This window comes from Salminus brasiliensis, chromosome 1 (genome assembly GCF_030463535.1).
Source record: "Salminus brasiliensis chromosome 1, fSalBra1.hap2, whole genome shotgun sequence".
NCBI classification, from domain to species: domain Eukaryota; kingdom Metazoa; phylum Chordata; class Actinopteri; order Characiformes; family Bryconidae; genus Salminus; species Salminus brasiliensis.
The window spans coordinates 90,286,576-90,310,695 of NC_132878.1; the positions used below are offsets into that span (position 1 = coordinate 90,286,576).

The window sequence follows — 24,120 nt, forward strand, 5'->3', positions numbered from 1 at the left end:
CACCAGGATGTGACTTGTTTAGACTTGGCACAGGCCAAATTTCCCAGAATGCATTACGCACCACACCGCTGTTCCAATAATAAGTATAAAACAATTTTAAAACATAACAATCAATAATACTACTACTACTACTAATAATAATTATTATTATTATTATTAATATTATTATTATTATTATTATTATTATTATTATTATTATTATGATTTTATAAAGGCATAAAAATAAGAAAATGTAAGGAGAATATTTCTTTATTAGGTCTTTTATTAGTTTTGGTAAATGAGTAAATGTTTATGCATTAATGTTTATTTAATAAAGATGCATGGTTGTATTTAACCAAGTATTAACCCCCCCCCCCCTCCCCCCAAAACACACCAAAGCTGTTTAGACAACTTCATTTTGTAACACCAACAAAAGAGAAGTGAGATTCCCCAGCTTGGTTTGTGAAATTCAGGCTTCTCTGCATTTGTAGGCGAGCTCATTGCAAGGCAGCTGAGATGGACGCAGGTCACCTTGAGACCAGATTGCTCTGGACTTCTCTGATCATTTCAGGTGAGATGAAATCTGTCTTTGTGTTTACACTTCTCTGCCACCTCTTCTACACAGAAAGACAGCAACAGGACTAGTGTAGAAAAGTAATCTGAGTAGATGTTTACATGCCTTGGACAAAAGTATTGGGACACACATCTTAATCGTCTCTAACGCTCTGCTGACTCTTTAACTGCGGAGCTCCACAACTGCTGTAAGAGCTGCCAAGGGGGCGTAACTCCATATTAATGCCTATGGATTTAGAATGTGATCTCAAAAAGGCTCCTGTAGGTGTAATGTGTAGATGTCCCAATACTTTTGTCCATATAGTGTGTGTGTAAACAGTGTGAACAAACAGTCTAACACAGGAACACAGCAGAATACAAAAGAGGTAGTCTCAACTGACAGCACTTGTTGCAATGAAGTGTTATTTCTATGGTATTTCTCCATAGAACCCTTTTTAGCACTTTAATGTTAAGTAAGTCTACTGGCCCTCTAAACTGACAAATCTGCTATCAGAGATATTGATATTACAATGCTCAATTAGCTCCAAATATATTTCTTCATGGAGCTTAATCACCTAAAGCAAGAGGGCCTGCATGTGAGTTCGGACTTTCTGGGAACTGGGAAAAGTCATGGCCGTATTGCTATATGCAGTTCTTAGTGTTAGGCTATGTTGTATTAGCACCAAGCTAATGGTGTTGTGGGATCACTTTCCCACAATGAGAATAGATTTAGCTTAAATACAGACATTTAAAGCTCATAACAAGCATCCAGGTAACACTGTTTGCTTTAGATATGCAGTTTTACAGTGACTCCCTCAGTAAAACACTGAGCCTGAAGCAAGTCTATGAACAGTATTAGAGGAATAAGCCTACCAGTGGCTGTTAGCTCACTATTGATTTGTAATGTCAGGCAAAGTGACCAAAGCTGCCTAGTTTCCTAATATAAGCTGGTTATCTAACATCAGTGGCCTAAAATTCTGTCATATATATAGTTGCCTAACACAAGAATGCATACAAAAACTGTAGAACGTCGACAAGCTCGTTTTTGAGTATTTCCAATGTACTGTTTCCTGCTCCCACCTTCCAAGAACACACATGGTGGATGAACTGACGATGTTATAATGTCCCCTAGGTGTGAATATTATTTGGTGTGTGTGGAACCCTGCAATGTCCAGTTGGTATTCCTGCCTTGTATTTATGATTCCACTGGTAGGCTCTGGACCTACCGTAGCCATGTAGCTGACTTCTCAAACAATGCCATGTCCAAAGAAGCAGACTACAGAGCCCTGCTGATCCCACATGAATCAAAACGTTTCTCTCGTTTCCACATCTTACTGGGAATCTCTTCATGTGTGTAGGTGTTCTGGCCGGTGACTGGGTGGTACAAGTTCCAAAGAGTCCAATCCACGCTCCTCCTGGTTCCTCTGTGACAGTGCAATGCACTTATGACTTCCCTGAGGATTCATCGCAGGGGACGCTTCACAAAGTGCTTTCGGAGATGTGGTGTCGGAACCAGAGCTTCTGCATCACGCCAACATACATCTACCACAGCCGTGGAATCTTCACAGACCCTGCGTACCAGGGCAGGGTGCAGTACCTGGGCACGACTGGGTCCAAAAACTGCTCTTTCAGGATAACAGACCTGAGGACCACTGATAGCGGGGTCTATGTGTTCCGCTTCATTACGGACCACCCAGTGGAAAAGCTGCCGGGCCAGAAGGGACTCATCCTACAAGTGACACAAGTGGAAGGTACTATTACATTTTAATTACATTTAATTTTTAAAAGGCCACGGTAGCTAATTAGCAATTAACAGTAGTTACAGCACATACAATCTGCATAGCTAAATGATCACACACTTGCCTCAAACTGAGACTCTCGTCTGAAATTGTTCATTGCTAACAGACTTGCTTGTGTAGTTACTGACACTACTGCTGTTTCTCTACATTTACATTTACATTTAAGTCATTTAGCAGATGCTCTTCTCCAGAGCGACTTACAAAAGTGCTTCACTGTTTCCTCAGAAAATACCCTCAACTAGTTTGTATAGACTAGGATCCCAAAGACACCTCTAAGCTTAAATGCTACTAAATACAAAAGTCAGTATGGAGACCACAATACTCCACACTACACTTCACCCAAGTGCCCTTGGAAGAGGAGGGTCTTCACTGTGTTTGAAGACAGCGAGTGCCTCCGCTGTTCGGACACCCAGGAGAAGTTCACTCCACCACTTCAGTGCCAGGACAGAGAAAAGCCTGGACGCTTGTCTTGCGTGGATCTTGAAGGATGGCGGGTCAAGCCAAGGGCTCTTGGTACTGATTGTCTTTTGACCGTTGACATTAAGTACAGAGGGGTTGGTCCATTCTTAGCTTTGTAGGCCAGCGTCAGGGTTTTGAGTCTGATGTGGGCAGCAGCTACAGGAAGCCAGTGAAGAGAGAACGCAGCAGAGGAGATGAACATGGCTGAAGACGACCCGTGCCGCTGCTTTCTTTATTAATTGCAGGGGCCTGATGATATGCAGAGGGAGACCAGCCAGGAGTTCATCTCTATCTGTTACACTAGTAGCATAGGCTCAGTTTCAGTTATTTCAATGACTTCTATTACAAGCCAACAAGAAAAACAAGAGTTTTTGATTTTGTGGTAATAAACTGTTTGCTACAGATAGAACTGACAGATATTACACTGGATATCATGGTCTTCTATGATCACCACAGTGGAAGCAGAAAATATGATTTTGTGAAGGCAGAGAACAGTTGGAATGAAACTAAACTGACTAAACCACACCGAAGTTCATGGCACAATCTGTGCTATTTTTACTGCCACATCCTGTCCTTCACACTGTACATCTTCCGCATTTCTGTTAAGAAAGGTTAGGCATTTCCTCAAACAAGCTGGACCAGCATCCTTCCCTGTTGCAACTGCCTTGTAAGTGAAAATTGTGAAAGATAATATTGTTCAGCGCCTTGGAAATTTCTAACATCTTGCTATTCCTTAAAAGTGTACATTCAAATGTTGTTACTGTACCTTAAACACTGATCTACCATAACATTTGTGCGTAATAACGAGTAGGTCTCCCGTGTGCCGCCACAACAGATCTGACTATTCGAGGCATGGACTCTGAAGGTGTCCTGTGGTATCTGGCACCAAGAAGTTAGCAGTAGATCCTTTAAGTCCTGTAAGTTGTGAAGTGAGGCCTACATGGATCTCATTAATGAGCCTTAGGAGCCATTACCCTGTCACCAGTTCACAGGTCGTCCTTTCTTGGGGCACCTTTAGTAGGTACTGACCACTGCATACAGGGAGCCTGGAATTATGTCTCATTCCTGTCTGGGCTGAAACATTTCTTTAATAGGCAGGGTAAAACTACTGTAGGCTAATTGCTGGATTTCCGGTTGTGGTCAGAGGTTAACATACACTGATCATGAAAACCGGGTCAGTATCGGGCTTTCAGTGATTTCTTTGAGCTGAGAATGAGTTACAACATCTACAACGCAACACAGGGTCAACATGATACATACAGCACATCTACAATTTGGGTAAATGCCTTTAGCAAGTCGCACCTTGACCAGACGCTTTTGGCAGGCATCAACAAGAATGAAGAATTCTAGTTGGATATTTGACCACTCTTCTTGTGAGAAGAGTGATTTATCCATTTCTCAGCCATTTTAATGTGTGTTTAGGGTCATTGTCCTATTGAAATCCAACTGTGTCCATGTCTCAGCCATGTAGGTGATGGTTTGATGTTATGCTGAAGTATTCTGAGGTAGTCCTCCTCATTTATTATCACATCCACATTGTGTAATGTACCAGTCACAAAAACAGACCCAGAACATGATGCTAACACCACCATGCTTAACAGATGGTACATAGTTACTGGGTTAGGTGCCTCACCTTCACTCCCCCAAGCATCTTTGTACAACAGCTGCGATCTAGGCTGCTTTATCTATCCCACAGCCATCATTGGTGAGTCTTGGGGTCATCAGCTATTTTTTTCCCTCTGTGATGAATCAAGGTATATAATCATAAATGTACGCTAAGAATAATTACTGTTTATGTATTGTAGCATGATAGGTTACTAAACACATATAGGCCATCATTATTTACACAATAAGGACAAAAGTATTGGGACATCTGTTCGTTCTGTCATTCTTCTGAAATCAAATGCATAAAAAAAAGTTGATCCTGCTTTTGATCACCGCTCCACCTCATTTCCAACTCCCTAACTCCTAAAAGTATTGGATGGAGCTCCATCATCATTCCAGAGAACACACCTCCACTGCTCCACAGCTATGTATACCCCTCATGCCCATGTCTGGCATTAGGCAAAAGCAGGTTCATGTTTATCTACTCCATAGAGTCCTATTCTAATGGCAGTACTTCTCTACAAGCTGTTGTGTGTGTGCATTTGCACATCTATGTCAGCAATGGGTGCAACTTCAAGAGACCAGATGCAGACAACCTTTGAGGAAGTTGTTATTTCATTTTGCCGACATGGAATTGTGCTGAGCGTTGTGATTCACAGCTTATGCTAAATAGGGGTTTCCTTGCAACACATGATGGCGACACACTTGTGAACTGCTGCTATTCGAGTCTGCTTGTCCTGCTTACATGTGCATTATGGGAAATAAAAAAGTGAGAAGTGCCAACCTACACTGTGGTGGCTTAGCGGTTAGTGCGTCGGGCTGTGGGTTCGATACCCTTGAGCAAGGCCATTAACTGTATCTGCTCCCTGGGTACCGCAGTATTGGCTGGGCACGTGTGCTCGCTGTCCACTGCGTGTGTTTGCTCACTAGTGTGTATGTGTGTGTTCACTGCTCGGATGGGTTAAAGGAGAGCCAAATTCCATTTCTAAAAAAAAAAAAAGTCTGAAGCATTTTGAAAACAAGTCCTGTGGACTGATGAAGGTAAAATAGAAGTTCTTGGCCACGACTAGTCAATATGTTTGTATAGGAAAGAGTGCAGAATGTTGTGAAAAGCATATCTATCCAGCTGTTAAGCATGAGGGTATACTGTCCCATGGCAAAGGGAACAGAACTGGATTCAGTTAACCCCTTAACACCCCAAGGCTTATTACACACAAAAGTGTATTACTCAGTAGCTACAGAGACTTCACTATAAACTGGTGGGGATATTCTTTGCCAATAGACGTTTGGCCCCAGTGGTGCTACCACCACCATGCTTAACAGTTGTTACATAGTTACTTGGGTTAGACGTCTCACCTTTACTCCCCAAAGCATCCTTGCACAACAGCTGTGATCTAAGCTTTATAATATTCAATGAAAAGCGATATTCAGCTTTTGACAACAAAAGGTAAGAGCATGTTCTGTGGCTTTATGCGGGTCCTATGGGATCAGCAGTGGGCTGAGATAGTAGATCAGGACAAAATAAAAAGGCTAAATGTTGGTGGGACTATTCGTTGGTAATAGAAGTTTGTAATAACACTTAATGGGCGAAAATCTCCGAAAGAAAATCTGAAAGACTCTTTAAGGCTCTAAAAACAATGACTAAGAAATGACCATGCTTTTCTTTTTCAGTATTGTATTGAAATATGTACCCCCCTCATGTGTATGCACTGTGTATTAACTGGAGAAATCTCTGTGTTGCAGATGGTAGCTGTGTCTCTGTTATCGGCATTGTGTTTGGAGTTGTCCTCACGCTGATAGCAATAGCCATTATTGCTGTTTGTGTCAGAAGGTGAGGAAGTGTGTTAATCCAGCTTGCTGAAGCCTTTTCTTTAACACAGTTTAAAGTGTAAAACTAAAGATATAAATTTGTCTTGGCTGATTGACTACATACGAATTTAGGGGAAAAATGTGTACGCTTGATTTTTCACCTGAGCTATTGCTTTCAGATAAAAAAAAAAAAAAAAAAAAAAAAAAAAAAAATATATATATATATATATATATATATATATATATATATATATATATATATATATAAAATAAAAACATGAACACTTACTCTGATGTTTTTATTTCAGACGTACACGATCAAGATCACTACGGACAGGTAGCACCCTCTGAGAGCTGCCCAGTGTACAGCAGGTCATCAAATGAATGCATTAATGACCCAAATTGTAAAGAAAGTCTTAGTTACATTTGTACCTTCCATCTCAAGACATACCTCTTTAACCCTCTTCACTTTTTTATCAACATTTAACTTTTAAAATGACAAGCAATCCTGTTTTTAATGCTGAATTCTTATTTATTTACTCTAACCAGTTGTGTTTAATGTGACATTATTAGGCTGGCTCATAGTTGGCCACATATGCTATGTACTGGGAGCTCTACAATGCACTGCAAATGAAGAAAATAATAAATAAACAAATAAAAATATATTTTTTAACATAAGACATTGGTTTAAAGTGAAGCTTACCTTGTTGAGTATAATGCATGCTTTTTGTGATGGGAGAGCTTCTGCTGGTTGTAGTGGTTTAGGTACCACACAATATGAGTGCTTCTTAAGTGCTCAGTGAGACTTATAGTGGGAGCGGAGTCCTGAGTGGCACAACTGTCTAAGTGTTGGCCCTACTGTTAGGAGACAGCACTCTGTAATGAATATTAATTAACCATAAATAGTAATTAACAGCCAAAGGGCACAATTGGCCTCTGTCTTCTCTCTCTCCCAATTACTGTGCATGGTCTGCTACAATAACGTGCTACAATAACGTTAGCGGCAGCTTAAAAAGATGTGTTGCTGCTTTTTGTGACATGGAAGGAAGCACATGGTAGCCTTCATCCTCCCAGCTTGGGACAGCAAGTGAGAGAACTAGAGGGATAGAAACACTGGGCAACTATAAGGAATGAGACATATATAATGTATTTAGATTTATACATATATATATATATTTTTTTATATATAATGTATTTTTATAATATATAATATATATAATATATAATGATATTCTACGGCATGATTTCCTAAATAGTAATGTTCAACCTGACACTACGAACTACTATACTATGTAATGTAAAAGTTCAAGTAGAGATGTAGCCATTTCTAGCCAGATATTTTAAGATGTTTTTATGTTTAAATATTACGACTTTTTAAGAATTTTGCCACAGAATGAAATACGTTAAATAAAATCATGGTTTATCTCACCGTGATGGCTTACAGTAGCCACATAGCATAGCCTAGCCTAGCATTGTTTTTTGACCTGTAACAAGAATTGTAATTATTTTTGCAGTCATCCAGACTGTGGGTGTCCAGTCAGCACAGAGTATGTTTAGCTAGCTGAAGACATTGTAGTAGGGCCTGGTAGGGCTGGGCTAGCACATGCTTCCAGCCGTCGCGTGTATATCTGCAGAGATGCTGCCTGTTTAGCCTTGAAAGGCTTTAATTAGTGGACTGGGTGTGTGTACATTTTGGAGACGTAGATAAACTGAGCCACGACTTTTAGTTAGCATTCTTCTCTGAGCGTAAACAGGCAAACAGTTGTGGGGTTTTGGAAGCTCTATGTGGGGTTTTTCCTTTTGAAACAGGACACAGCAGTGTTTTGGGTTTATGGTGTCACTTCCATGTATTGAACTCTCATTATTCAACTAAAATAAATATAATAAATACAGTTCAAATTCGGTGGCCCCTTTTAAACAATACAATATCAGACAAGCAGGTGTTTTTGGCCAGCTTGGTTTTATTGAAAGAGTGTAGATCAATGGAACGAATCAGTCCATCCATCATAAATGAATACACATTGTTAGGTATTAGTACATCATAAGACATTATAAGGTCATCTATTATTTGCATATTCAGAATAGTAAATATACTGCAGGTAATTGTGAGATGTGATAATGGACTGTGAAGGGACAAATTCAGGAATGGTTCATGACTATTGTCTTTTCCTGCATCTCCAACATTGTGTACTACCTCAAAACTGATGGACATTGGACAAGTATGGCCCAAGCTAGACTTGAACCATTTTAATGGCCAGTGCATGTGATTGTTATGAAATAGCTCACAAACCAATCAATTTAATTCCCTTATCAAGTGCTACTCTGTCATAATGTTTAGTGCTAATTCAACCAGTCTTAGCATGGCTAACTTTGCATGCTATCATGCTAACTGGCAGCATGGATTCATTCATAATCATTCAAAAACAGCTAAGTGAAACTAGTAGTGCGGTGGCTGAGAAGGGCCAAACAAGTTTACAGAAATAAAAAAAAACACATTTACAAGCTGTGAAACACTTTTACCAGCCCAAAACATTTTTACTAACGGTCGAAACACTTTACAAACAGTGAATCAGACCAAAGGGAAGGTCTGGGTACAATACGCAGGAAGAGCTGCTGGACAGTGGTGGGCTATTGATAACAGGGTTGTGGGTTCGATTCCCAGGCTTGGCAAGCGTTGGGCTGTTGGGCCCTTGAGCAAGGCCCTTTACCCTCTCTGCTCCCTGGGTGCTGGAGTTGGCTGCCCATTGCTCTGGGTGTTGTGTGTACTCACTGCCCCTAGTTCACTAGTGTGTGTGTGTGTGTTCACTACCACAGATGGGTTAAATGCAGAGGATACATTTTGCTGTACATTTTGCCCCCCCCCCCCCCCCCCCCCATCTCCATTCACTTCTTTCAACATCAAGCTTCCGTCAGCAGCACTTCCTGTGTATTGTACCCAACCTTTCAGTCTGATTCGCCATTTGTAAAAGTGTTTCGGCCATTTGTGAAAATGTTTCGGGCCGGTAAAAGTCTTTTAATTTTTGTAAATGTGTTTTTCACTACCCCCTCCACTGTAAGTATGCCTTATTTTACATCACATTTTAATTGTAAAACCACATTGGCATAGTTTGTTGTGCTTGGACTTTACAGTGTTTCCTTTGGAGGTCTCATATATCTGATTTATTTAATGAGGTGGATTCGACAATTAACTGGACAATGCCTACTAGGAAGAGCACAAACATCTGGCATATCAGGAACCATAAAAAATCTAAATTCTTCCAACCACTGTCATGGCTGTTTGGCCAATACAGTGTAAACGACACTGGACCCCTCTTTAGGCTCTTTTGTGCCATCCAGTGGTACCTTTGTGATTTGCGCCTGGTCGAGACTGTGGAAGAACAAAAACCACACATAAATACTGCATAGGAAGGCTAATAATGAATGACAGCTAGAGGAATTCTAGCTACTATTATGTAAGCAAATCTTTATTATCTAAGTACTTTTACTATGGCATTTTATGCCCGGCTAAAAAATTCAGCTCAAGACCCGCTTTTGCTGGGAACTGGTTTTGGAGGGTCTAACCTATTTTTTGATTGTAAGGTGGTTATCAGATTTTGACCAGCATGGTGTATACTGTATTTGATTTTGGTTATGCTGGTCAACCAGCTTGATGGTGCTGGACATGCTGGTCGACCAAGCAAGGCCACCAGTATGACCAGCATGACCAAGCAAGATGACCATGGGGTCATCTTGCTTGGTCATGCTGGTCATACTGGTGGCCTTGCTTGGTCATTCTGGCGGTATAGCTTGGTCAGGTTGATCATGATTGTAGACCAGCTAAACCATTAAACTCAAATGAAAACGATACCCTATGCTGCCCAAGGACCAAACTGGTCAACCAGCTTAACCAATCTGACCAGTCTTGGCTGTTTTTTTCAGCTAATATTATTGTCATTAGCTGCAGTACGGTAAAAGAATTCATACTGGAGCCATAAAAAATAAGACTCTAACCTGGGCATGCGAGAGTAATGCACGGTGACGTACTTGACTCTCCCATCGTTCCCATCTCCATCAGTTTTCCCAGTGGCTTCCTTAAGGGGAACGATAGCAGGGTGAACGCTCTCATACACATCTTCTGGTTCTTCCTGTCACAAACACAAAGCCCAAATACCTTATAACTGGCTTGATCTGATTTTTTTTAAGAACCGATTAATTAACTACTAGTTAAAGATATTGTTCTCATTAGCGCTCATAGACAAATAGACCACTAATGCTGTGTTGTCACTAATGCGCATGTTGGATATAATTAAAGAAATTTCATATATTGTAATATATCTGAAATCTATACAGCAATCAGCCATAACAGCACCACTGACAGGTGAAGTGAAAAACATTGGCTTCTACATCTTCATCTACAGTGGCTTCCACTGTCAGTGGGAGGGATATATTAGGCAGCAAGTGAACAGTCCATTCTTAAGGGTGCAAGCATAAGAATCAGAGCCACTTGTGGCAGATTGTGATTGGCTAGATGACCGGGTCAGAATATCTTCAGAACATCAGACAGGTCTTGTGGGTCTTTTTCTTGTATGCAGTGCAAAGTGCTTCAAGGAAGGGCAACCTCTGAACCAGCAACAGGGTGATGGGCACGTAAGGTTCTGCTGCTAACGTCATGGTGCAAGATACGACAGGATACCTTCAGAGGTCTCATGGAGTCCATGCATCGAATGGTCAGATCAGTTGTGCTGATCACTGTATATTGCCATATATCAGAATTCTGTATGGGACATTTTGGCCAATGTAGCCTTAAGTGGCATTCGGGAGAAATCGTACACATAGGATTAAATCTTATCAAGTTTAGAATATTGTTGACCCAAAACCAAAATAATCTCAGTTATTTAATTAAATAGACCCAGGGTTTGGGATTTAACATGATGCTGACTACAAAATGAAGCTTGACTTCACAGAGGTCTCTTGCTTTGTCATCATCTTTGGATGCTAAAATGCTTCCCTGTTTGGAAGGATCAGGAAAATGCATTGAAATGAATTATCAAATGTTAAACTGCTTATCTGAATGGAAACGTTCCACATTACGCACTGGGATGTCTGCCATCTTTGTCTTCCTGAGCTCAAATGTTTGTTGGGGGCATTCATAAAATAGTGTGTCCACTTCCATGGGGGAACCCAGCTGTGTTAATAATCAAACACACAATTGTTCAGTTAACAGAACATCATATTTACTCAACATTAGTACCAATCTCACTAAGACATTTATTTTCTAATATAGTTTGGTAATTTTTTTAAACCTCTCTTTAGCTCCAAGAATATGAAAACATACAGTTAAATATGTAAATAGACTCTGTTCTGTTTAACATTAAGGGACAGGTTAAAGTACTGTAGGCTATACCGGTGCTCAAACGTCAATGTTTTCATGGTTGTGACATCAAAATGGGCTATTTTTTGCGCTTAGCCTCCATATATTATACATATGGGATGTACTTAAAGGCTTAAAGGTGAACTGTAACTGTTTAACACTTTAAAAAAAACATAAAATAGGATTTAAATGATATTATCCCTTTACATTCATAATAATACATATGAATAAAGTTAGTGGAAAGACCTGCTTGTCCTCGTCTAGTGCTTCCATGTCCACCCGGTGCATATTCTTACTGCAGGACAAATACAGCCTGTTAGCTTTCAGCTCCAGCATAAACATGGCTTAAATGCATCCATATAAGGATTAGACCTCAGTCACCTGATCATGATGGCCACAGTCAGCGTGATGAGCCCGACTGACACACCCACTGCAGAGGCCAGCGCAATCACCTTCAGACGACCTGCCAATCAAACACACGATATCTTTTTGTTTAGTTGTTATATTGAGAGAAAATTAGAAGAGGAGCATAATCAAATTAAGGGCGCATCGACTTAGTCGACTAAAATTGACGACCAAGTTGTCAACTAATTTAATAGCCGATTAGCTGGTGGCATCAACACACATGTTTCTTACGCTAACTAGGAACGGTTTAGGATTCACATGAGCACATGAGTATCAATAAGACTGAGAGCTAAAATGACTAAAGTGATGAAATAACAGTTGTTCTTTATTGCTGATCCGAAAAATGATGGGAAAACGGACATTTGCAGTCTACAGTGTGTCCAATAGCTGGTGTGTAAGTTGAAATATCCAAGCCAACCCAGTGACCAGCCATTGGTTGATATATGAATGGGAGTTCTTGTAATGCTCATCATGGTGTCTGTTTACGCATAAAGTCCCGTCCTTCAACAAAAAGAGCCAATCAGCTTTCTGGTTATGCTTAGTTACAAGAGAAGGGTTGATGTGGATCCGGACAATCCATGTGAAAAACTAATAAAAAAGTATCAATAACACAAAATACCTTCAGACTGAGAGCTAAAATGAAGTGATGAAATAAGCGTTGTTCTTATTTGCTGATCCGAAAAAATGATGGGAAAACAGTCTATCAGACATTTGCAGTGTACAGTGTGTCCAATAGCAGTGTATAACATTTCAATCTATATAATCACAATACTAATTCATATGATGCAGACATATAGGCTTGCTCAGTCCCGGATAATTCAAATCCCTGACTGTTTTTTGTCAAAAATTGTCAAAAATAAACAAGAAATGCAACAAAAGCTTCTTTAGTTTTGTTCAAACCAGATACATTTCATATGGGTTCCCGGGGTAATTCTTTCTTTCACAGAGGCTCATCTGTCAACGCTATTCCCGTTCAGATCGACCATGTCTATGTTTTTCCCCATTATCCTCTAAGAAAATTGCAGGCTGAATTACCTCCTGTTTTTCACTGAACTCATGGAGTTCGAACGATTGGAATAGGCCTTTTAAACACTGCTACAGAACAGAGGTGGGCACCTCCAGTCCTGTAAGGCTGGATTCCTGCACAGTTTTGTGCTTTTCCTGCTCAGACAATTGCTTGGTTAAGTTAAGCTTTAGGTTTAGTAGGTCTGTTATAGCAGGAAAATCAGCAAACTGTGCTGGACTCTGGCCCCTGTTGCCCATTGCTGCTATAGAAGATCCAGTTTTGGCTCCATAAAGAACCATATTTATAATAAGGAGGACCTTTACAAATTGGTGAAGAATCTAGAGACATTTAATAGGTAGTTCAACTCAAACATGGTTCTTAATGAGGCCAAAAGTACAACATCTTGTATGGCATTACTTAAAGAAGCTGGTGATATGAGCAGCTCACAGTGTTACTGAGAGACTAAACAAAAATGAAAGTTTGAGAGAAGAGGAAGTGGAAAAATGTGAAATTAGAAAAGAGGATTGAAGAGAAAGCGGAATGATGGTTACGGCCGAGGACGTGGGTATGTGAAACATGTGATGTGGCTGTGAAAGCTTTTTTCCCTCCTTTAGGCCAAAGAGAATCAGGCTAACAAAATTATTTGCAGTCGGAACAGCTGACTGTAGGTTGGGAAACGCAATCACATGAAATGTCTTACACAACGGAAGCAGACTGACTGCAGGAGAATCAGTTCTGCACACTGGTTATTATTTATCAGTGAAGGAACTGTTTTATAACCCTCTGAACGACTGTATAAATACACCAGAATATTGCAAAAAACGTGAAATCAGTTTCTGTAAGCTTGAGCATCTGTGAAAGGTCATATTAGAAGAGTGCAGCTGTTTATCCTAGTGCATCCATCTGGAGGTGGTGATTCAACTGCAGCTATTTTGTAATTACAGTAGAATACAAAGCACTGGTCTCCAACCCTGCTCCTGGAGATCGACCTTGCTGCAGACCTTATCTCCAACCCTATTTGAATCCACCTGGTCCCTCTAATTACTGCCTAAGAAGTGGTTGATTAACTGAACAGACTGTTAGATGTGAGTTGGAGGTGAAGTCTACAGGATGGTGGATCTCTTTAGGAGCATTGCTGCAATAAAGCCTGATCTTAGTTGTTAGCCACCATTTTGTCTATATTCCACTATTGAGTGAATAGTTCCTTTCATTTCAGTGTATCTATAAATGTTATTCTGACCTATACCAAAATATATAACCTAATGAAATATCCTTTAGCCTGAAGCATTTCCTTAGAACCTGAGCTTAAATGATTATGTTGAAATGTGAGATTTCAAGATGCATTTAATTATTTCCTTACAGCAGCATTGTGGGCTGTTACAGTACAATTGCAGTATTTTACACAAATGTGACTTGAGTTATGCGTCATTACAGAGATCTGGCGAGAGGTCTTGATTAAGAATTGTAATTAAAATGATTCATTGTGAAATCTGAGATTTCCTGATGCACTGAAATGAAGAGCTATAACTGCATTCAACCAAATTCTACTGAAATTTGAGATTTCATGATTCATAAAACTGTTTTTGTTTGAAACTTTGGATCTAAACAAATTAATTAAGAACTGTAATGAAATTGCATCATTGTGAAATCTGAGATTTCCTAATGCACTGAAATGTTTCCTAAAGAGCTGCAACTGCATTCAACCAAATTCTGCTGAAATTTGAGATTTATAATACGTTAAACTGTTATTGAATTGAAAAAAAATCAGTACTAATTTGGACATTTCACAATTTACTGAATCATTTCATGAACTGAAACTGAATCACCAAAACTGATTAATATCAGTTAATATGAATATCAATTCATATTAAATAGTGTAATAGAGAACTATCATAAAATTGGAGATTTTGTGGTAGTTAAACTCGTTTCTTTAGAACTGTAAGTAGAGATTTCATGATGCACTGAATTACTTTCTAAATTATACTCAAATTTTACATTTCATCCTACACTAAGCCACTGAATAAGTACTTTACTTCAATTAAAATGAATTATGTTGAAATGTGAGATTTCAACATAAGAGCTGTAACTGCATTCAACCAAATTCTGCTGAAATTTGTGAGATTTATAATACGTTAAACTGTTATTGAATTGAAAAAAAAATCAGTACTAATTTGGACATTTCACAATTTACTGAATCGTTTCAATCACAGAAACTGATCTGTAGTAAAATCTAAGGTTTCATTTTACAGCTTTACAGAGAACTGTTATAAAATTGGAGATTTTGTGGAGCTTAAACTTGTTTCTTAAGAACTGTAATCAAATCAAACTGAACTGGAGTCAATCCGTAGTGATATTTCATGATGCACTCAATCACTTTCTTCTATATTATACTGTAATTGAATCAAACTACTTAAAAATACCAAATTCCATGTTAAAGTAATATTTCCGATCCGCACCAAGAGCCCTTCGAGCTTCAAGTACAGCTCGGCTCGACCCGCCATCCCTCAAAATCTACAAAATACAAGCGTCCAGGCTTTTTTCTGTCCTGGCACCAAAGTGGTGGAACGAGCTGCCCCTGGGTGTCCGAACAGCCGAGTCGCTCGCTGTCTTCAAACGCAGACTGAAGACCCACATCTTCCGAGAGTACTTGGACGATTAGAGTACTATGGTCGCCTTATTGTATTGTGTTTAGCAATGTCTAAGCTTAGAGGTATCTTTTGAATTATTAGTCTATTCTAACTAGCTAAGGCTTTTCTTGGGTAAATAGCACAGCACTTTGTAAGTCGCTCTGGATAAGAGCGTCTGCTAAATGCCGTAAATGTAAATGTAAATGTAAATTTCCATAAACTTGGGTTGCACGATGTAACACAGTTCTGGTGAGAGGTTTTGTGCAGCTCCACCAAAGTTACTTCAGTAGCAGCAGGTCCCTCCTGGAGTGGCAATGACAGAGAATCTAGTCTAGTCTAGTCCCATTAGAGAAGTATTGCCAATAGAATAGGACTCTCTGGATCAGATAAACATGAACCTATTGGCACCATGCTGCCTAATGCCAGGAGTGGGCTGGAGGGGTATAAAGCCCCCCAGCATTGAGCTGTGGAGCAGTGGATGAACTGTGTTCTCTGGAATGAAGGATGGTGCTCCATCCTACACATTTGGGATGAGTTGGGTAGTTGGGGATGAGGTGCGGTGGTGATCATCCACCATCCTGACCTCACTAATTGAAAGATGATGGGTGGTGCTCCATCCTACACATTTGGGATAAGTTAGGGAGTTGGAGATGAGGTGCTGACTTCACAGAGATGCTGTTCTCTCAGTTGAGCACCAACATGTTTCTGAATCTGCTATTTTAAGATAAAAAACACTACATAATGTTGTTTCATGAATTGTAATTGAATTGAATCATGGTTGAATCAAACGTTAATGGAATCATTGTGAGATTTACACACCACCTGTATTCCTTTGTTTACAGTTAAGAAAGAGCTAAAGGCTTAATTTCTAACCTCAAGACAATTTCCACCTCCTTCTTTCAGCGTTCTTACAAATCAAGGGGTAAATAGGCACCTAGGATAAAACACATGTGAATCTGTTTTAGAAGCCCACTTTGAAGCCCACCGACCTCTAACCCGGACAGTCAGGACAGGAGAGCTGTGCACGCCGATGCGGTTGTGGGCCTGGCAGTAGTACTGGCCGCTGGCCCCAGAGCTGACCTCAGCGATGGTGTAGCTGGGGCCTGATCGGGTTTCCCAGGCGTCAGCCGCATTGATCCGGTGCCAGGTGTAGTTCTCCACGGCCGGGTTAGCCTGGCTGCTGCAGGTCAGGGTCAGCGAAGCGCCCGCCTCGATCACACTAGAGGGCCGAGCCAAAACCGAGGTGTTCTTAGGGGCGTCTGAAAGGCAGGGAGAGAGAGGAACAGCAGAGAAAGAGAGGAATAGACAGAAAGGGGGGGGGGGGGGGGTAAGAGAGAGAGAATGATTGATTAGCTTTTCAAGGGCTAATGAAGGCAGGCAGGAGGTGAAGCTTCATTTCACAGTGAGAAACCTGAGCAGATTTGATGAGAATGACATTCCTACTTCAGCCCAGCGCCACATTAAAGACTACATAGCATGTGATAGCATGCGAACATATCCTGTATAGAAGCCCAATTCTTATATGTTATTGTCAAGTTAAAAGCAGTAGCCAAAAATATTACTTACACAATACATGTTTTGTGTAAGCTATATCCTGTGGTAAACAATCACTCATCTGAATTGTGAGGTCATGGACTAAACAAAAGTATAAGCTACACACATTATATAGACAAAAGTATTGGGACACCTGCTCAGTCACTGTTTCTTCTGAAATCAATTCATCCTATCTCTACTGTGCATTAGGTAGAAGCATTAGTGGAGCATTAGTGAGGTCAGGATGGTGGATGATCACCACCACAACTCATCTCCAACTCCCCAACTCATCCCAAATGTGTAGGATGGAGCACCATCCTTAATTCCAGAGAACACAGTTCATCCACTGCTCCACAGCTCAATGCTGGGGGGCTTTATACCCCTCTAGCCCACGCCTGGCATTAGGCAGCATGGTGCCAATAGGTTCATGTTTATCTGCTCCAGAGAGTTCTATTTTATTGGCAATACTTCTCTAATGGGAATAGACTAGAGTTTGTGGATTCCTACATCTGTGTTAGCAATGAGTGCAATGTAAAATAGCAGAATGCATTCATTAGAAGGGGTGTCCACAAATATTTGGACATGTAGTGTGCATATAGTAATGCTACATGCAACATGCAAGCTAACATAATTACATAGAAGTAATTCTCAAACTGTAATCTACACTGTTAAAAGTATGACTTCCTTGAGGAACATTTGGTGGGTCCTCTTAAAAAACAATGAATAAACAAGTGTCCCAAAACATTTGTCCATTTAGTGTACCTTTCCCTATCATTAAGCCCAAGGACCGCTCAGCATGAGGGAGGACTTACACAGAACAGAGAGCGTGGCAGAGGGGGACGTCCCTATACCAAATGCATTCCATGCCGTGCAGTAGTACTGTCCACTGTGGTGTGAGCGCACACTGGAGAGGGTGAGGTTCTGGGACGAGCCTCTGGCCCAGGGCTGACCCCCACCAACCTTGTACCAGGCATATTTCTCTACTGGCGGGTTGGCGTTGCTGACGCAGGTCAGATTGACCGAATAGCCCTCCATGATGTCACCTTTGGGGCTAATCAGGACCTTTGTGTTCTTGGGAGAGTCTAAGTGGAGAAACACAAATGTGAGATATATAGCTTCAGTCTGCAACATGGATTGTACCTGTAGCTACTGGCAATACAGCTCTTGTGCTTTGCGATCTCTGCACAAATGTCCTGGACTTTGGACTTTCAGTAGAATGTCTGACAGCTTCTGTTGCTTGGTGTGACCAAGAACCACTTACATTGAGAGGAAGGGGCCATTTGACTAATAGGCAAAACGACCAGCCTATTCGGTCAGCCATGGCCCTAGGTGCCCATGACCCTGTCACGGTTTTACTGGTTATCCTTTATTGGACCACTTTTGGTAGGTACTGACCACTGCATAACAGAAAAAACCCACAAGACCTGCCTGATGTTTTGGAGATGTTCTGACCCCTTTGACTAGCCGTCAAAATCTGTGTCTCAAAGTGTCTCAGATCCTTATCCTTGTCCATTTCCCTCTTTTTAACACCTGTATCATCTTCAAAACAGTTCACCTGCTGCCTAATACACTCCACCCTTTGACAAATGAAAAATAATCCATGCTATTTACTTCACCTGTCAGTGGTACTAATGCTATGGCTGATCGGTGTACATCATTTGGCAGAGACTCTTATCCAGAGTGCCTTACATTAGAATCATGTTCCACAGGTTAAGAGTCTCGCCCAATGACTCTTATGGTTTAGGACTGTGTGCTTACCCAGCCAGGAAATTTTTACACATGACCTCGGATAAAGCCAGTCAAAAAATCATATGCTACTGAGATAATGCATGTTAACCCATTAACACTCCAAGGCTTATTACACATTAAGGTGGATTACTTAGTAACTACAGGGACATCTGTACAAACTGGGGGGCTATTCTGTGGGTAATAGAAGTTTGAAGTAACACTTTCGGCCTGGCGGGCCATAGGTGTTTCATGGGGTTGATGACTGAAGCTCAGTGCTAAAATGGATACATTACATCTAAAAAAAAAACTAAACTAAAATACCTTAGAATAAGCTATGGATGAGCTCCGGATGAGCTCCGGATTCCAAAAACAGATCTAGAAGCACTCTTTGTTAAAATACTGCAGATACAGCTTCGGAAACACACACTTCCCTGATTCTTTCTAAATTTGTCAGATTGAACTTTAGCCTTGTGGTACTAACATAGAGATCTGTGCCAGTGTGACATGATGTTCTGCCAAAAATAACAATATTACACAAGAACCGATAAGCAGATGTAATGACAGACACCAACTCAGCAAGCTCAAACTAGCCAGATGAAAGAATATCGCTCATCTGGGTGTGAAGAGTTAAGATGTCTAGGTCATGTGAACCCAAAAATACCTTTGGAAAGACATTACTGAGCGTTCTGTCACCAGATTTACATTTACAGCAAATACTTCTCTAAAGACCACGAGCATGCCCAACATCAGCTGGCTGCTAAATTTCGTCATTAGCATCTGCATGATTTCTTTTATGTAATTCAGTAGAACCTCTGATACAGTGCTGTATGTACCTCAGTTAAATTGACATTTACTGTATAAGTCTGCAGCTGTAATAAGCTGTAATAAGTCATGTTAAAGAAATGCTTAGAAATTACAGAAAGTAAATTACAAGTAACGTTGACCAGAACTGGATGGGACCGGTCCGTGCCGAGGGAGTTGCGGGCCACGCAAAAGTACTCCCCATGGTCTCTGTAGTCCAGAGTCCAGAGCCTGAGCTCGGGTTTGAAGCTGTCCGGCACGCTGCCACTTTCACCCTCCTTAAACCAGGCAAAGCTCTCCACGGCTGGGGCTCCCTCACTGCTGCAGGTCAGGGTCACCGAGTCACCCTCTGACATGGCCCCTCTGGGACTGACTTGTACTGTGGTGTGACGTGGAGCATCTGAAAGAGATCGGTTAGGCCGGATACTTATCAGACAGTACTGAATCTGAAGAGATTGTACTGCTCATATTAGTACAGGACGAACCAGTCAGCGTGATGCAGTTATGGTTATGGTATAAGTATGGCATAAGGCAGCATGGTGCCAACAGGCTTGTGTTTATCTGCTTCAGAGAGTGCCATTTTATTGGCAGTACTAGACAAGCTGTGTGTATGTGTGCATTTACATTGTATTAGCGAACTTAAAGAAACTCAATGCATCAATTAAAAGGAGTGTCCACAAACATTTGGACATATAGTGTATGCCACATGTAGTTCAAATATTATTATTATTATTATTATTGTTATTATTATTATTATGACATATATATTGTATATGTAAAATAATTTTGAATCTGTATATTGCCATACATCAGAATCTGTATGCGAAGTTATGAGGCATATGTAGCTAGCAAGTAATTGAAGCTGATGTACCAACAATTAGTATCAACAGTACAGACAAACTTCAAGTTTGCTACCAGTGTTTTAGCTATTAGACATGCGTTTGTCCATTTTTAAAGATTACAGTGTGTCATACAGTGTCAGAAACCACAATAGCAAGTCTATTTCCATTCCTTGTTATGTAAATTAGCCTTGTAGCTCCAGTGTAAAGCTTTCCCCACACCACAATGTAGCTGATGGACCACATCTGTGGTATGAGGAAAGTGTGACTAGTGTTGTCCTACTCACATCCCACAGTCAGGGTGATGCCTGGGGACTGGACATTCTGAGGGGGTATTGGCCTGCAATAGTAGGTACCAGCATGCTGGCTGTTGAAGTTGTAGATGGTCGACACCTTGTCTGCGTATCCTAAGTTGACCCCATTCCGATAGAGGGCAAAGTTCCTGCCAGCAGCTGCACAGCCTCGAGCTACACAGCTAAGAAACACGGTCTCTCCTGACGCAAACATGTTCCCAATTCGTGCTGGATGCACTTGTACCTGGAGTTCTGTAACCAATACAAGTCACACAAAGCACTACTCACAACTGGTACATAGGAGCTATCACATCTATAAGACCATAGCTCAGAAATCAGATGTGTAAGCCACTGTCAAAGTCATGGTTTTCCATCACTGTGATCATTAAAAAGATAAATGGTGTTTAATTAATTCAAGAATTTCTGGACATTAAGGTTTATCAGGGCAAAAGGTTCTAATGATTCGTGTAAAATGTACTGTACCCGTTACTGATAGAGAAATAGAGTCCGGTGAGGTCCACCTGCCCTGCTGATGGTCCGTCTCGAACCTGAAATGGTACTGGCCATCATCGCTCAGCTTGACGTTGGTGATCTGCAGACTGCATCTCTTGTAGCCCCCCATGTACCTGATCCTGTCTCTGTAGGATGGGCTCACCAGGTTAGTGTCTGTGTGGTAGGCTAGGTCCCGTCTGCCCTCTGCTGTGATGTGGAACCACATCACCTGCTTGGCAGTATAGGGCGACGGGTAGTCATAGCGGCAGGGCAGCGTTACTGTGGTCCCGGCCCAGACGCATATGTCTGTCCTGGAGAAACTTACCACCCACTTGCTGCTACATGACCCTGGAAAAAGAAACAGGAAAAACTAGCAGCTAGTGGTGAAGCTAATGTTGGTTTAGCGTCTTAGTAGGGGTGCACACTTATGTTAAATTCTGTTGCTAGATTTGCTTATTTTTTTTACTCCTGGAGAAGCTGATAACCCTCTTACGGCCAAATGGGCCTGAATTATATTAATGTGAATATGAATGAATCATATGAATCACAACAATCTAGTGGCTAGTTAGTTTAGCCCCTCAGTATGGGCGTGCATCTCTTACCTCAAGTCCATTATAAATTAATTTTAGTGACATTATAACATCAATTACAATTATCTTTTCATTATTTTTCATTTCTGCATAAACTTACCATGACCAAATTAGCCTGAATCACAAAAAAGCTATCGCCTCAGTAATGATGCATATATCAAACCTCAATTCAATGATATAATACTTTAGTAAAAGATTCAAAACTTTATGAAATCTCATATTTCACCACAATTTAATTTCATAAAATCACCACTCATTTCCCATCACATCAGCCTGAATCACAAAGAAGATTTTGGCCAGCAGTGCAGCTAATAATAACTAGTGACTAGATAGGGGTGCATATTTCAAACCCCACAATGATTTAATGACACAATCCGAAAAAGGAACTTTTACAACGCTTTGTGAAATCTCACATTTTACTACAATTTAATTCTTTTTCAGCATTGTTTAATTTCTGGAGAAACCACGCACTTCTTAACTTTCCCATGAGCCTGAAAATGCTAAAACTAGCTACTACCATGAGCTATGTTGCCCCCTTAAATCACAATGATTTTATGTGTTGGTGCAAAAATAGTGTATTGTGGCCAGTGGAGGAATACAGACAATGAAAAAGAAGATTTTAGAGACATATACATTGAAAAACATGCCTTATTTCAAATAACATTATAGTAATCCATTATAATAATCTGAAACTCAGTGCATTTAAATGGGTAATTGCCATTGTGAAGCCAAAGGACAAAGCAAAGAACAAAATAATCTGATCAATGCTATATAAATAACATGCCTTACAATTGCAAGGGCAACCAGGTAACTGTACACTTAAGAGCAGCACAAGGTAACCGGCTCAGTGCACGCTACACTGAAACCTGCATGATGCCCAGTGTTACACATAAACACAAAACAACGACCCACCTGGTAGAGCGATGTAGATTACAGTCAACACAGTTGCAGATGCCCACATCTTCGGGCTTCACCCCTATGTCATGTACAAGGTAAAGGAGAAGAAATGACCACACAGTCCTGAAAGGTCAGAACTTTTGACCGTTGCAGGTAAATCCATCCATTAAGACTGTATGTTCCATGAACAGTACCAGGATTTGTCCTCAGTCTGTCCAGAATGCATGCAGATCCATCTACAGTGACACACAGCAGACCAGGCTCCTTTGGTAGATGGTGCTATGACTATTAGACAATGATGACTAGATGTGCTGGATGTTGGAGACCCAGGAGGATAGAAGGAAAGGGGAAGTGCGAATTAGGGAAAGGCGAAAGGCTGGCCATCCCTCCGTCTCTCTTGCGCTGTTCCTTCACATTGTGAAGTCGCTCCAGACCTTGCTTTGCCTTCAGTGAAACCCTATCTTACCTCTCTAAGGTGCATAGAGCAGCAGTGCCAAGCCGCTGACACCTACAGCCACTGTGTTTTACAACCGCCGAGTGACTACAACTGACCCAGCACAATCAGGTTAATGTAAATGTCCCAGTAGATGCTTCAAACACTGCTTTATCATTCAGGATATTCAGATATTTATTATATATACATTACCTGTGAAGCATTAAAATGACCTTTCCTGGACACAAGACCCCCCTAGTTTATATTCCAGTGGTCAAAATGTTAATCTAAAGAAAAGCTGTAAAAGTGAAGACCATAGAGCATTTCCAGATTACAACCTATAGACATGTACAATATATTAAAAGACTGCCGAATAGCATCCAAGTGTTTGGATATTCCTGTGAGCACTGTTAGATTGTGAAGAAATGGAAGCTGCACCAGACCACCCAGGCTCTGTCTGAACAAGGCCGTCCCTCAAAGACGTAGGACTTTTGAGACAGACCACAAACAATAGGCCAACTAGGAGTGCAAAATTCCATGTTTGGGAAATTTACCATGGGAATTTACAGGAACTGAATGGTAATTATGGGAATTAACACTAATTAATAGTAATAAAATGGGAATATTCAAAGCTAAAGGTGAGAAACTTACATAGAGTTGCTAAAAAATATACTGAAGCATAATGTTGGCTAAAATAATTAGATATGATACCGAAACAGTTGAATAGCAAAGCTGCTCCTCAATCCCAGGCACATTACACACTGAAGAGCTATTGAGACCACACCCCTGCATTCACTGTTCATGCCTCCATTACACATACAGCATATGATAGGAGGATGACTAGAAAGAAGACATCCAGGTAACATGTTGGACAAGGTTCTGTGGGCAGATGTGACAAAATGAAGCAAAATTCAAAAAGCCAT

The 24,120-nt window shown here is 40.7% G+C and overlaps 2 protein-coding genes across 2 annotated transcripts; one reads left to right on the forward strand and one right to left on the reverse strand.

The window, feature by feature from the left end:
* Positions 1–474: 474 nt before the first annotated feature.
* Positions 475–6,881, forward strand: LOC140537110 (myelin-associated glycoprotein). Its single transcript, XM_072659304.1, has 4 exons — positions 475–550; positions 1,890–2,282; positions 6,138–6,225; positions 6,512–6,881. The coding sequence occupies exons 1-4, from the start codon at positions 496–498 to the stop codon at positions 6,552–6,554; spliced, it is 579 nt and encodes a 192-aa protein (XP_072515405.1). The 5' UTR covers positions 475–495; the 3' UTR covers positions 6,555–6,881.
* A 2,209-nt stretch (positions 6,882–9,090) lies between these two features.
* LOC140556839 (B-cell receptor CD22) lies at positions 9,091–22,828 on the reverse strand. Its single transcript, XM_072680967.1, has 11 exons — positions 22,780–22,828; positions 21,269–21,625; positions 20,780–21,037; positions 19,784–20,053; positions 17,937–18,206; positions 16,581–16,850; positions 11,935–12,016; positions 11,800–11,848; positions 11,278–11,367; positions 10,194–10,327; positions 9,091–9,570 (listed from the first exon to the last, which is right to left on the reverse strand). The coding sequence occupies exons 1-11, from the start codon at positions 22,826–22,828 to the stop codon at positions 9,471–9,473; spliced, it is 1,929 nt and encodes a 642-aa protein (XP_072537068.1). The 3' UTR covers positions 9,091–9,470.
* Positions 22,829–24,120: the final 1,292 nt, after the last annotated feature.